General features: G+C 56.2%; 1 protein-coding gene and 1 long non-coding RNA gene across 2 annotated transcripts; one reads left to right on the forward strand and one right to left on the reverse strand.

Annotated features, from left to right (window-relative positions):
• Window positions 1–8238: 8238 nt before the first annotated feature.
• On the forward strand, window positions 8239–9926 carry LOC120222091. Its single transcript, XR_005525961.1, has 3 exons — window positions 8239–8601; window positions 8721–8801; window positions 9811–9926. It is a non-coding gene; the product is annotated as an uncharacterized LOC120222091 (long non-coding RNA).
• A 3143-nt stretch (window positions 9927–13069) lies between these two features.
• Window positions 13070–14794, reverse strand: FOXD2 (forkhead box D2). The gene has a single exon (XM_039219785.1). The coding sequence runs from the start codon at window positions 14792–14794 to the stop codon at window positions 13295–13297; it is 1500 nt and encodes a 499-aa protein (XP_039075716.1). The 3' UTR covers window positions 13070–13294.
• Window positions 14795–14861: the final 67 nt, after the last annotated feature.

Genomic DNA, 14861 nt, shown 5'->3' on the forward strand with positions numbered 1-14861 from the left:
TTACAAAATTTAAAAAATATTTTATATTTGAACTTCAATACGATTGATTTCTTTTATAGTCCTGTGAACTGGATTTTATCCATTGACAAACCCTTAATCTTAGGGGTCCACAGGCCTCATTAATCTTCCTAAGGGAATCCATGGGGACTCCTCCCCTAGAAAATTGTGGAGCCCAAAGATAAAAGGTTCTGGGTCTCTGAATGACTATGTGGAACAAAGTATCCCCCACCCACTACCACCACCAACATTTGGATAATGAGATGGATAAAAAAAAAGGTCTTTATTTATTAACTACTAAAACTACTAAGACCTTGAGAACCACTTATAATACAGAGGGGAGACCTTGTGACCAGGGTAGGAGTAGGGGTACACCTCTCAGCTTAAGCTCACTGTGGACTCACTCTTAGCTCGCCTAAATGCCCTTATTCACAAAGGATGAATTCCCAGGATGCCTTTCCCTCATACCCAATCTTCTACTATCACAATTCTTCCAAACCTTCAAGGCCAGCTCAAATTCCACTTCCTCCAGGAAGTCTTCTGCACCTCCTTTCCTCTCAAAGGACTTACTAGACCTGATGTGAAGCACCAAGAGCCAGCAACGTCAGACTATGAGCTTCCCTGGGGGGGTAGATAGTTGGATAAATTCCCTCCCTGTTCCCCAACATATACCCCACCCCTACAATGAGCCCAGTCCAAGGAGGCTTAGCCACAGTAGGGCCAGTAAATTTTTGCTTCATGGGAGGCAGGTGGGTGGTCGGGGAACTTCTGTCTGATTCATCTCTCTTCTCTCAGCCTGGCCCACGCCCACAGAGAGTATGCGTGTTCAAGGAAAATATGCGATGATGAGGCAGGGGGGCAGACAGCTAGTGCTTTCCCACATTGGGACCACAAGTTCCCTCCTCAGACACTAGTTCTGCCCAATCTGGATTTTACACCGAAAGATTTTATTCCCCAGGTCTCTGTCGTTGGGTAGCCAGATGAGAATAGAAGTCAGGAAGGAGTTAAAAACAAGGCGAATCCTCTCCAACCCCACAGAAAGATACCTCTGGTGGGTCCCAGCTGAGTCAGCTCTTTGTCCACACCCTTGAAAGCCACTCCCTCTGCCCACCCCTCTTCCTCTCCCAGCCTGCCCCACCCCCAACAAGCATTTGCAGCCTCTGCCCTTGGGCTGGGAGCACTCTGTGCAGCTCTGGAAACCCAGTCTTGCTCCCTGGACAGCTGCTGCACTGTGGGAGAGTGGGGGGAGGCAGGGGAGGGTACCAAACAGCCCAAGACCCTTCTGGAATGGAGGTGAGAATGGAGATGAACTGACCTGGAGTAATGGTCCCTCTCTCCTTCGGGTTATCTTGCTGCAGTGGGGCTCTGGGCCCCCCAGGTCCTGTCCTGGGTACAGCTGTGCCTACCCCCTCTCCCTGCCACGCTGGGCACCAGACACCATTCCTGCTCCATTAAGGATCAAACCTCTGAATATTATCTCTGTTCGTCTCTAGGAATGCAACACACCTTCGAAGCGCCGCCAGAGACCCATGGTGGATGCATCTACTCACATGCCAGGCCGTGTGCCGTGTGCTGGGGCCAGTGTGATGCAACGGATTCAACTCCTGCCCTCAAGGAGCTCCCAGTCTGGTGAGGGAGATGGAGCTGTGACCAGAAAATCATACACCACGACAAGCTCTTGGAACGCACCAGCGGTGATAGGAGCCCAGGGAACAGGATCTAAGCCCAGGCTTGGGGACTAGGGGGCAGAGGAGAAGGAAGGTTTCCTGAAGGAGGGGACACCTGAGTTGGGAGTGAACCGAGTAGAAAGGAAAAGAAGGGACAGTAAGATGCATGAAACAGAGAACCGTTGGCTCGTGGGCTTATCAAAGGGTAGGCTCCTAGACTGCTCCAATCATTCTTTTAATGAACAGCTGTTTATTGTACCAGATGCCACGCTGGGGAGAAAGACCTCAGAATGGAAAGGATCTCATATCCCAAAGTCAGCCTGGCTTCCATACCCTACTCTTGAGAGGCAGACTGCCTCTTTCAAATCCAAGCCCCTGGGGAGAGGAGAAGTCTGAAGACACCCAGGGTGTCAGGATGCAGGGGGAACCCCTCCTGGCCATGTTCAAGGAACTCTCTGGGATGGACAAGGGCAGGGAAGCCTGGCTCTGTGCAGCTCCAGTGACTGGCAATCCCAATGGTCAGAGCACTGTTCACTGGAGTCAGAGTTGAGCAGGACAGAGTTCTGGGAGATGGCTGCTGTCCCCAACAGTTTCCAGCCCAGAGAGTCGAGGAGCAATTCACCTCCACAATACGTTCTTGAGCTCTCCTCCACCAAAGCCCTAGCTATTCTTCCCTCAGAGCCCAGAGTACATTTTAGTTAGATATACATTGGTGTGTTTCTTCCTCTCCTCCGCTAGATCACCACCACCCTGAGGCCAGGAACAACGTCTGTTTTGTTCACTACTGTATCCTCAGCGCAGGGCAGAGATGGGCACAAAGCTTCTTAAAAGACTTGTTGAAATGAATGAAGACTGATGGGTGGATGTGGAAGGACATTCCGGCAGATGAGGGCAGCCTGGTGATGAGCTCATTTCATTTCACCAACAGGGGCACCGGGCCAGGAAGAGGGTGGAGCTGCCCCAAGACAAAGCTGCCAATGTATCTGGAGGTGGTGGGGTGCAGCCAGGCCTGTTACTGGGGTGCAAACACAGACACAGAAAGGAACAGCCCTGGCCCCCAAAATGCCTGGGTCTGCTCAGAATCAGTTCCCTTTAGGAACGCTGCTTCCCCACCCTCAGCCATCTTCTTGGACTTGTAAACTCCTTGTCCCAGGGCTGCAAAACAGGCACAGGCTTCCTTTCAAACGGAAGTCGCAGAACTGGCCTAAAGGGCCAGGGAGGTAGGAGGAATGGAGCAGTGTCCAGGGGAGGAGGTGGGGGAGGGGCTCTTGCTTCGGAGCCACAGCTAGGGGACCTACAACAAGGACGTGACAGCTGTGGCACCTACCCCGAGCAGAGCCCAAGCACGTCCGCAAGCACGAGATCGACCCCTGGCAGTTTAGGGTCAGGCCTGGAGCTCAGAGGCCGGCCCGCTCCGAGCTGAGCTGCCCCGCGGGGCGCGGGGTCGTCCCTTTTAGCCCTAGGTCTGCTCTCGCCTCGGAGCAAAAGCGTCCCGGTTTGCAGAACCGGCTTCTAAGGGAGGGTCAGACCCTGACGGGGGCGGGGCGGGGTCACCTCGGTTGGCGCCCGGGACTCTCCGGGTACTTTGGGGCCAGCGGCGCCCCCAGGTGGCAGGGCCCCGCCGGCGCTCCAGGTCCGGGTCGGGGAGCGATTCAGGAACCTCGCTCCTCTCACCCTCTTTCAGGGAGCCTCGCGGACTCGCTTCGCCTTTCAGGAGTTACTTCTGCTTCTGAATATTCTTTGCAAGCATCTTTGGGGGCTCCTTCTGCTCACAGAATGCAAGTGGGTGCGCGAGCGCTTCTGAGAGCAAGAATCCTAAATGCAAGCGCAGAGGGGACAAGTCACGCGAAAGTCACCCCAGCTCCGGGGGAAGCAAACACGGAGCCCCGCCCTGCCCCTCCGGCCGGCCGCGCCCATTCGCCTAGGTCTCTGCCGACACCCACTCTTAGGACTTGTCTCTGGGAGTAGCCGTCTTGCCCGCCAGGTTACCCACCCTCAGGATTTGGGGGCTTTGGCCACAACCCCACAAAAGCTTAAGTTCTCCAGCTTTGGCCTTGGACAGGGACACTGGGGAGGCGGCAGAGCCACGGCCCCTTCCCCACAGCTCCACCAGCACCTGCACAGGGTCCAGCTCTCCGGCTCCCATGAAGTGCCCCGCCTCTCTTGCTCTCTTGCCTCCCCCTAAACACTCACACACTCCCCCAGTGTTTCCCAGAAAGGGGGGTTCAGGGTGTATAGAGACAGAAGTAAAAGGAGCTGGGGTAGAGGCTCCCTTTCACCGTTGGGGCCAGCCTTCTACTTCATGCCACCCTATCTCAATGCCAAGTGCAGACACTCAAGGGACAGGGCTGAGAGCTCAATGGGCTGCCCGGTGGTGACTCGCCCTCACATTCACTCCTCATCTTCCTGAAGGAGGCAGCTGCATTCAGAACAGAGGAACCGAGGCATCCCCGGACACTTGGCCACCTCTCTCTGGCCCTGCCATAGGAGGGAAAATCCCTGGGTCTAGGGTAGAAGCCCCTCGGGTCCAGAAAGGAGGGAGCCAAGTCCTTCCTCTGCCCCTCTTGTAGTGGAAGCCCCGAGGCAGCCACCCGTTCTGTGCCCCCAGAGCCCCAGCCCAACCTGAGGCAAGCTAAGCTGCAGAGGGAGAGCTGAAGGAGGAGTGAGAATTCTTCCGCAGACTAGAAGGAGCACCTGGGAGAAGCTATTGACCACAGACTTGCAAGGCGAGTCCGGGCTAATGTGTTCCAACTCCATTTCTCAGACAGAGAAACTGAGTCTCGGTAAGGGTGAGAACTACGGGCCCAAGGTCACAGAGTCAGCACCCTGGCTGGAATCATGAATCCTTTCTCCTCTCCCCTTCTCAGCCACCAGTATTAGACAATTAACCATCTTCAATGAAGACTGAGAACGAGGGGGAAAGAGGCATCAGATCTCTGGTTCGTACATAAGTATACTTCAGAATCTTTATCGCTGCCTGCCTAGCACATGCGCACATGCTCAGATGTGCTCTCCCCCCACCCCAACACACACACACACACACACACACACACACACACACACACACGCCAACACTCCCCCAGACCTCTACCTCTCAGAGCCCTGAGGCTCAGCCAACACCTCCCAACCAGGAAGGAATGGCTCCAGCCAGGGTAGCCTGGGACCTAGATGGCCCGGATTTTCTTTGCATGTTCACCACTGTCTAAAAGGTCTGGAGTCACTTAGGGCAAAGGAAGCAAGGCTTGGAATAGCCAGGTGGGTGGACTGGCTGACAGATTCTCCAACAGACTCAGAAATAGGGAGAGGGATGCTACTGCCTGGGAAAATTGGAGGAAAAGAGGTGATTGACTGGAAAACTCCGATCACCACCCCCCCAACCCCTTCCCGCAGCCAAGCTGGTGCCCAGCCTTCTGCACGGTCTGGGGCTGGGGAAGGACTCAGCTGCCTTCCCCAGCCCCGGAACAACCCAGAGTATGGCAGAGCACTGGATGCTGTTGCTCCCCCACTCTCCTGCTGACTGCTGCCAGCACTCTGTTCACCTCAGGGCAACTGATTTCAGGCCCTCGTTTCCCTGGATAATTGACTGCTCTCTCACACCTTGATCTCGAGTTTGTTCACATCCTGCCTCTGGGAAGGAAGGAGATTCAGAAGCATCCATAGCCCAGAAAACACTTGAGATTTCCCTAGAGTACAAAGGGAGGTGCTGGATTTTTATTTCCTCAAAATATCTAGCCCAGCGCTTTAAAATTCAATGCGGGTGCATAAGAGGCTGCAAGCTACAGCATGCCGAACAACTTTGGGCAAATTCCCACCCTTACTCTTCCTCCAGACCTATTTGCCCATCAGCTCAATGTGAGCCCTGGAAACCTTGCAAACTCTGGTGTTACTGGCTCCACAAATTGCACCCACCCCCTTGCTGCTGGAGGACAGTTTCCTGGAATGGAAGGGTAGGCTCCAGAATTCCCCAGGATCCCAGACCTAGTCCCTCTGCACAGGCTGGAGCAGCCAGCAGCGGAGTGAGAGCGGGTCAGAGGCCAGACAATGGAGCCCCTTGGGTACCCTGGCTAGATCAAAGGCAGGCTTCGAGGGTTAGACACCACCAGAAAAGGGAGGGAGCAGGAGCTTCAGGAGGAAACCAGCCTGCTCCACTGCTGGTCAAGTCACTGTGCCCCTCAGCACCCTCACTGGGTGCTCTGCATTCTGAGCCTTGTCTGCAGTCAGGAAGGGAGTAGGAAGAAGACAGGCCCCAGGCTTTGCTGGAAGAATAGGGGAAGAGGCACAAAATTCAGCCCTTCCCCTCTACAACCCTACAGACACCCATTCCTAACCCTTTCACCCCAGTCCTCCACACCCACATCCCTCCAGCCTCTGCTTCAGCCATCCAACGAGGGGAGCCACACTCCTGGACTCACACTGATACAGTCACAAATACAGCACATACAGAGTCACTCACAACTATTTCTCCCCATACACGGTCATCCAGATACACTGATAACTGTATGTATGCACATGCACAAACATATACACAGTTACAGACCCCAAATATCCAAAAAGGACATACACACCTCCCGGCTGTGATACCTGGAACCATCATCATAAAATGGAAATCTACCATCCTTAAGTCTTAAAACACCAATTTTTTTTTTTACCTCAAATATGGTGATAATCACTTGCCTTGCCTTTCCTTTGGTTCTCAACTACCCAAGTTAGATTGCCTTTGATGACACTAGGCAGATGTTTGCTGCTTGTATCTCTGGCACAATACCCAGCACACTGTAGGTGCTCAATAAATATTTGAGGAAAGAAGAAAGAAGCCAGACAGGAAAGAGATCTCCACGACTGGAGGCAAATTAAACTGCCTGTGTTTGATCCTCATCAGGTAACTTCTCAGACGGGAAAACTGCTCTTGGACACAGACTGAGCCCTGAGGTAGACCTCACTCACAATCTTCAGATGATCAACAGAGGAACCCAGGCACTGGGGTGCAGGGTGCGCAGATCAGAGGCCAGAGCTGCTGCCCAGAGTGCAGCAGAACCCGGAAGCGGCCTAGCAGTCCGTCTGCCTTCGCACTGCTGTTATTTTAGACCCTTGGGTTTGCAAAGGACACTCAGAACGATCCTCGATCCTCAATCCTCCCTCTCGCCTGGGGCTCCACAAAGCGTGACTGGCCAGAGCCGCCAGGACGTGGGAACTGGGCGAAAAGCCAGTCGTCCAAGCCCCGGGATCCGACTCCTTGTACTGGGAGCCCGGGTCTTTGGATCCACTCCCGCGCTCCGAAACTGATCCGCGGTGCGATCTCGGCCTGGTCCCTTCTGCTCTAGTGCGGAAAGTGGCTCCTGCCATCTGGGTCTGAGGCTAATTTAAGTGGTAACCTCACCAGCGGCCCTCTTTGACTAGGGTGACTCGAGGAAGTGAGAACTGACCCAAAAAGACTGAAACATTTGCATGGGACTCTGCACTTGAGACGTGAGCCCACTGGGCCCAGGACAAGAGGCGCCTCCGAGGGAAGGGAAGGACCAAGATGGGCGGCAGAGGGTAGGGATCACCCCCCCACACACACACTCAGCGGGGACCCGACACATCTGCATCTGAATGCGATGGAGCATCTAAGTCAGGGAGTCCCAGCAGCACCGACACCTGCTGGGATAGAGGGACGCAAAACGGGGGCACCCTGTAAGCGGCAGGAATGAACTTGGACAATAAGCCCCTCTCCTGTACCCTCAGCGGCCCCCACTCCTCCACACAGACACTGTTCTGCAGCGTCTACACAATTCATTTGAAATATGCTTTTCAAGGCAGTGGTGATCTTTAGGAAGGGACAGAATCGAAGGAACAGATTTACATGTATTGTTCCCCCTATAGTTTGTCTTTTCCTGTCCTAAAATCCATGCAACCGCAATTCCAACGGTACTTCTGCCTGCGTAGACAGAAATGTCCCGGAGGCAAGACCAGTCTACGGCGATTTTCCAACACCGGGGAAACGGAGCACAGACCTACAAGGTCCCGGCTTCCCAAGGCGAAACGCGCAGGACCCGTGTAGCGCTAACTGTACGCATCTCCCGAGCGGCGCCTGCGGGGTCCGCTGCGCCCGCCCCGGGAGCCACGCATCTCCGAGTAACTGCAGGGCGGAGGTGAAAACGCGGACCCCGCCCATCCCCTCCAGGAGTTTGACACTGCGGCGGGAAGGCGGTCGGCGGCCGGGAGGCGGGCACCTGGCCTGGACCCCCGCCGCGAGGAGAAACGCGAAGACGCAGACGGCGAGCGACTTCCGCTCTGAGTCCGGGTGGAACGAAAACAGCGCTTTGCGGATTCCCGCGACTCGGAGCGAGGAGCCGAGCGCGGCGGGGAAACAATCCCGAAGAGGGGGGCGCCCAGTGCACCGCGGGGGCGCAGGCGCGGGAGGAGACCGCCCCGCTTCGCAGCGGCCCGACGCCCCTCGGCCTCCTGCGCGGCCGCAGCCTCGGGCCGCACCGCTCGCGCCGCTACGAAAGGAGGCGGTGCCCGCTCCGCCCCGCGCGGCGCCGCGCCCACTCGCTCGCCGACGAATTCGTTGCCGACGACTCGAGCTAGGAATCGCTAGCCTCCCTACGGCTTTCTAGGTTGGTACGCGTCTACGCCGACCTTAAAGAACAAAATAATCACGCTCCAAAAGTCCAATGAACGTTTGTTTTGCTCTCAAATACCCTGGCGGACGAAACGTTTAGGAGGCTGAGTTATCCTGCACGACCTTCGCCCACCTCAAGTTCCCTTTCGCCGTTTCTCCATAAATCCCAGAGCGCCAGCCCCAAGGACAAACGTGAGCTGGGTCTCCTCATTCCGGCTGGTCCTCTGGGACACAGCTCCAGTCCTGAGCCTAGACAACCTTTGCAACCACGCATCATAATAATTTAGGCACAAACCCAAACTCGCCTCTCTTCTCTGTGGCTGGATGCGCAGGGTACGAATTCAGTTCCGAATCCGGTCCGTAAAGACCCTACGTGAGCTGCCTGCTCCAACCGCTCGAAATCCTACGAGGCACGCTCCACACTCAAAATCTTTTCTCCTTTTCTCTTGCAGGGTCCCTCGTTTAAACAGCGTCGGCGCCTTTATTCGCCTGACCCTATGCGAAGGAAAACCCGCCTGATCCGTCATTGTCTGGTCCGCGACCGCCCCCACCCCCGCCCCAATCAGTGTCACAAAAACGCCCCTTTCAACGGATTCCAAACCCTCTTCACCCGGGCTCACCGAGCCTTCAACTTCATTAAGTGCGCGCTACGGCGGCTCTGGAGGAGGCGAAGTTTAAATAAACCCGAGCGGAGAGGGAGGAGGGGTGGGCCTGGCCTGGGGAGGGTTGCTAGTTGAAGGGGAGAGAGAGAAGTGTTTTTGAAAAGGGGAAAAAAGTCATCAGGGGAAAAGCGCTTTGTAACCACGAAGACGCGCCCGCTGTGGCGAGAACAAATTGGATATGGAGGGGAAGTGTCCGCCCCCACCTCAACTCCCGCTCCTGGGTGGTCCGGGGAGCCCCAGGAGAAAAGAAAGATGGGGAGGAATCGGCGGTGAAAAGAATTAACCAGTTTAATTGGGCTGCAGGAGAGAAGCGGGGAGAGGTTCACCGATGTGCCTCGATCGCCCAAACCTAATGCCCTTCAATAAATTAAAATAAAATGCCTGCCCCTAGCCGTGGCTGAAAGACGTATGTCAAAGTTTGAGCATCAAGGCTGTTCTCAGCCGTAGAAAGTAAATCTGCAAGATGGGGTAAATTCTGTCCGGAAAGACCCCTCCCCCTCCTTGTGGCCTCGGGCCTCCCGGCGCCGGATGAAAAGGAATGAAATTGAACGAAATTGAACGAAATGAAGTGAAATTGACCAGTGAAATTCGCCAATTTTCTTCCCCTTTAAACTGCCCGCTCTCAACAGCACTCTCTGAACCCCAGGCCGATTTCTTAGCATTTTTTTTCTCACCTCGAGAGATGAAGGTGTGCCCTGGATATTTTCTTATTGTCGCCGATTGTTGGGGCCTGCGGGGGTAGAAGCTCGATTGTCTCCACCCCGACTGGGAGGGAACCCACAGAAGCTGCTTCAGATGGGATGGCCTATTTTCTCCTCCCAAGAGCCTGATCTCCTAAGTAAGCCACCTTACACTGAACACCCACCCTTTGCACCCACAGGGTGGTAAGGAGCCATTTACAGAGTCCCTCTGGTCTGTCGGTTAGGAGGAACAAAACAGAGAGCTCTACCTTACAAATCTTCAATTCCCTCCTCCTTCTTCCTGCTCTTCGCTAGGTCTCAGGTGGGTCCTTGCCAGTTCCTAATTTACAGGTTCTGGGGCCCACACAACCCAATGGACCCCAATTCTAAACACCCTCCCTTCTCCCCTGCCTTCAGTAGTGCAGATCTCTCAGCAATTCTTTTTCTGGTATTTTTCAAAGCTAGTTGGGCATCTGTGGCTTCTTTCTGGCCCCCCGTCCTCAGCCATAATCTGAGCCAGATCTGGCCTTCTTGACCCATGGGGAAACTGGGTCTGGGGTCTCAAGTTTCTTAGAAGCCCCTGGAAGGGTGCATCTCACTCTTCCCCAGTCCTCTTATTTCTACCTTTTCCTACTACGGACCCTCTGATGTACATATAGATAGAAACAAGCAACATGCTCAGATGAATTCACACACACACACACACACACACACACTTATTTTCACAATCACACACTGTGGAGTCCAGAAGGATTTGCTTCTCCTGGAAGTAGCAGTTGAGGCAGTTATCTATCTATCCACCATCAGATATGAATTCTGGCTGACTTAATTTTTTCTAAAGAGGAAAAACCAACTGATACATCTTTTTCTTGCAGCTCCAACCTAGTATCTGGGAGTGACATACGCACGGTAAATGAGATCATGTAAGCTACAAAATGCTTTATTGAGGACAAACACACACATGGTCACGTCCAACCGGTCTCCATTGAAAAGAAATGAAATCAAACTCAGCAACGGAAGTCAACCAAGCAGCCAGCCAGAGCCATTATCCCAGTATCAGCAGGCATTTCCCTCTTTTGACCTCGGACTCTAACCTTACTCTTGCGGGCTGTTTGATAAAACCATGGGTAGGTGGCCCACTGCATTCTACCTCCCCACCCGCCCACAGTCTCTCCACCAGATGGAAAAGGCACCTCACCTCTGGCGAAGAGGCTGCATTGACTACACACACTGCCAACCTTGTCTCTTCTCTGCTGGGGAATGGGCTGAGAGACTTAGGAGTCTCAGCAAATGTTCCTCAGCCCTGGTGTGGTCTTCCTACCCTGATCCTGGTTCTGACCCTCCTTCTATATGGCACTCTGTCCTCTACCTCCTCCTCTTCCTTTCCTCCAGTTGCTAATGCCCAGGAATCTGGCTCGAGAGGTCTTTGGGGCTTCTCCCTGCTTGCCCTCTCACGTTCTCTACAACTGACTCCCTGACCCTGTCTTCCTCTTTCTGTCACGGTCGCCCAACACTCGCCCTCAGCATGTATCTATTTTCTGTGAAGGCTGAACTGCCTCTTTGTGCACCTCTGTATTTCTCCTTCTCTATTTCCTCCGTTGAATGTACAGAGAAAGAGCTAACTAACCATCTTTGTTTCCCCCAAAGCATCGCCTCTCGCCTAACATGCTTGCAAGGCTGGCCACCTGGAGTCCCAGCAAGCTGGGCAGCCCAATGGACTTACGGAAAAGTCCAGCCAGACCGATGGTTTTGCATTCTGGCAATAGATTCTGGCTCTGAGCAAGGCTTAAGGTTTCGGAGGTTTGCTTTCACAGAGTAAGAGGACTGCACTGACTCTCTCCTTCGGTTCATAGTGCACTTTTAACTCTCGCAGGCTGGAGGAGAGAGGGGTTCCATAGTCTCCAGTTAAAGCTTTTCACTCTGACCAGTCCACGGTGCTGAGGGTGAGGGGTAATCCCAAGACAAATCTACTAGTGGCTAAAGAGAAATCTCTCTCCTCTTAGGGACTCAGAAAAAAGACAGTGACAGAGAATCACAAACAGACACATTCATGAACTTGCAGAGAAATAAAAACACAGCTATCCTAAAATACAGCTCACCTCCCCCGCCCAAAGGACAATAAGCAAGGATATGTGATGACCCTCAGAAACACAAACAGGAATCACAAACTCCACGAAAGCCTCCACACACACAGGCGCAGAGAATATGCATCAAGACACATTCACGGAAACTGTGCTTCATGGGTATAATGGCCATGAGCACTAGGCACCCAATAAGCCCAGGCCACACTAAAGTCTAAACGAAAAGATGAGAGTCCCCAGGTGCATTTGAAACAAAACCTTTCTGCAGAACCCCAGGTGGACATTTAGGACAAGAGTGAAAATGAAAGTGCTAGAGGGGTCCCAGGCTTCCCAGAGTCCTGGCCCCATTAACAGCCAAAGGCCAAGGCCACAATATCTCCTGTATCCTATAAGCCCCAGCCCTCCTTTACCTGTCTGGGCTGTCCAGGGCCTTTCCTCACTCCCTCTCTGCCCAGGAGCTAGGGGTCTGGGAGAGCCCCAACTGGCAAAGGGGAGAGCAGGCAAGCAGAGAGAACTGGTGACTGCTGAATTCACATACCTTTATTCAACTGACACCAATGGGGAAGTGGGGGGCGGGGGGAGAGGAGAGACAGATTTTTCTTTTCTTCCACACAAACCAGCAGACGATTTCAGAGTCTCCCCACAGTGGAGAAGTCTAAATCAATGCACACCCAGTGGACAGAGAACGCAGATAGCAGCCCGCTGTACAGATATTTACACATAATTACAGGACCCCCTGCCACAGGATGTGCCCTTGCCCACCCCACCCCCATCTCTCCAGTTCTTGACCCAGACCCTCCTCTCCCACCCCAACCTCATTGCCTTTAGCTACAATAAATATCCCAGGGCCTGGGACAGAGCAGAATGCTGTGAGGGCTGCTGGCCCTGGATGGCTGGACCCCGCCGGCCATGGGAAAGGGGAAAAGTTCCTTCAAAAGCGCCCCGACACAAAAGACGAGGATGTTCCTTAGTGTAGTGGGTACAGGGCTTCTGCAGGGATTGTGGAGACCCCTCTCTTAACCTCTCCGTCCAACTTTGCCTGTGTAGACACTGCTTTAGGCTTCAGAAAAAATGAACTTCTTGGAAAACAGCAAGAAAAAAAAGTTGAAATTTTCTTTTAAGCACAAAGCGGATAATAGGTGTCTTTAAATTATAATATTGGACAAGCAGGGCCTCAAAGTTGGGGAAGGAGTAAGGGAGAGGCAGAAAGGGAGCCCTCTCTGCGCAGTTGGGTGTTTCTGGCGGAATCCGCACGGCCTGGGCAGACATCTCTCCAGGAAAGCATTCCTCCGGGGCCTCTGAGAGGCGCAGAGGCTGGGAAAAAGCGAAGGCTCCCCCCGCCCCTTTAACTGCTCAAACTGGAATGGGATCATGGCTTGCGACTCCATCGCGTAGACCTTGGCCTCTCCCTGAGCGATGGAGCCCGCGTCGTCCCCAACTATCGGCAAGATTCTGAGCATGGAGCCTGAAGTGCCAAGTCACGCGCGCCAACCCAAGGTCTGGAGACTCTTCATAAATAGACTCCCTGAGTTCCGCTGGGGCCGCAGGAGCTCCCGGGAGAGGCTGACGAGTGCGGGCCTCACTGGCCCTGAGCTCGACGTGGTCAGAAGTGGCAGCCACTGAGGCCGGCGATTTTGCTGCCAAACGGGGGCCCTGAGGACAGGAGCGCGTCCCCGGGATGCGAGAGGCGGATGTGGCCGGCGACTGGAGCTAGGGCTGGGGCAGTCAGCATGGCCAAGACCTGGGCTTGACCCCCAGGACCCGCCGCCGCCGCGAATGGCGATCCCGGGGAGCCCTCGCCTCCGCCCGGGGGTGCTGCGCCGCCGCCACCGTGGCCCATGATGTGGTCTATAGAGAAGGAAGGCCTCTGGCCGGCCGCGGCGCCCCCGCCGCCCGCACCACCACCCGCGTCCGTCTTGAGGCCCTGGCGCAGGAGTGCGGTGGACAGACCGGCCGCGGTGCCGGCTGCGGGAGGGCTCAGCGACGCAGGGTAGAAGGCTTTGGCACAGCCCAGCTCCGCGCCAAGGAAGGCGGGCAGGCCTGCGGAGCCAGGGCCTGACCCCGTGCCCGGGGCGGGCGCAGGGGCCGGGGCCGAGGCTGCGCCCGCGAACACCGAGGCCGTCGGAGGTCCGGGTGGAGGAGCAGCGGCGCGGCCTGTGGGGACCGACAGCTGACAAGGCGCGGCGGCGGCGAAAGCGAAGGCGTGCGGGTGCGGGTGCGGGTGCGGGTGCGGGGCCGGGCCCGGCGGGGGTGCGCCGTAGGCCGGGAGCGCCAAGCCGTAGCCGTAGCCGTAGGCGCCGTAAGCGGCGAAGCCCGGCAGGAAGGCGCCAGGGTCCCCCGCCGCCGCAGCCCCGCCACGCAACAGCAGCTCCGGATGAGGGTGCGTGTGTGGATGCGGCGGCGGCAGCGGCTGCCGCTTGAAGCGCTTGCGGCGCCGCAGGAAGCTGCCGTTGTCGAACATGTCGGCCGACTCTGGGTCGAGCGTCCAGTAGTTGCCTTTGCCCGGATTGCCCGGCTCGCGGGGAATCTTGACGAAGCAGTCGTTGAGCGAGAGGTTGTGGCGGATGCTGTTCTGCCAAGCAGGGAACTTCTCCCGATAGTAGGGGAAGCGGCCGCTGATGAACTCGCAGATCTCGCTGAGCGTCAGGCGCTTCTTGGGGCTCTGCAGGATGGCCATGGTGATGAGCGCGATATACGAGTAGGGCGGCTTCACCAGCGGGCTCCGCGTCGCCGCGCCCCCCGACGGCGGTCCCGGCCCGGGCCCCGCCGCGCCCCGGGCCGCCGCCGCGCCTGGCCCGGGGCTTCCCGCTGCGGCGGCCGCCGCCCCCCGGGACGCTAAGGCTCGGGGCTCGCCGTCCGAGCAGCCGCCGGACTCCTCTTCGTCCTCTGCTGCGTCCGCCTCGGCTTCCTCCGGGGTAGGCTCGGGGCCGTGGGGGAGCACGTCCCGGGGGGCGCGGGGCCCGGAGCGGGCAGGGAGTTCCCCCCCACCGCTGCCGCCGCCGCCGCCGCCGCCCACCACGTCTATGTCTGCGTCGGCCTCGGACAGCGCGGCCGGGGAGCTCTCGGAGGACATGATCTCGCAGCAGCAGCTGCCCAGGGTCATGGTGCCGCCGCCGCCGCCGCCGCCGTTCTCCCGGCTCCGCTCCGGCCGCGGCTCGGGCTCCGCCGCG

This window comes from Hyaena hyaena, unplaced genomic scaffold (genome assembly GCF_003009895.1).
Source record: "Hyaena hyaena isolate Hyena2069 unplaced genomic scaffold, ASM300989v1 scaffold_831, whole genome shotgun sequence".
NCBI lineage: Eukaryota > Metazoa > Chordata > Mammalia > Carnivora > Hyaenidae > Hyaena > Hyaena hyaena.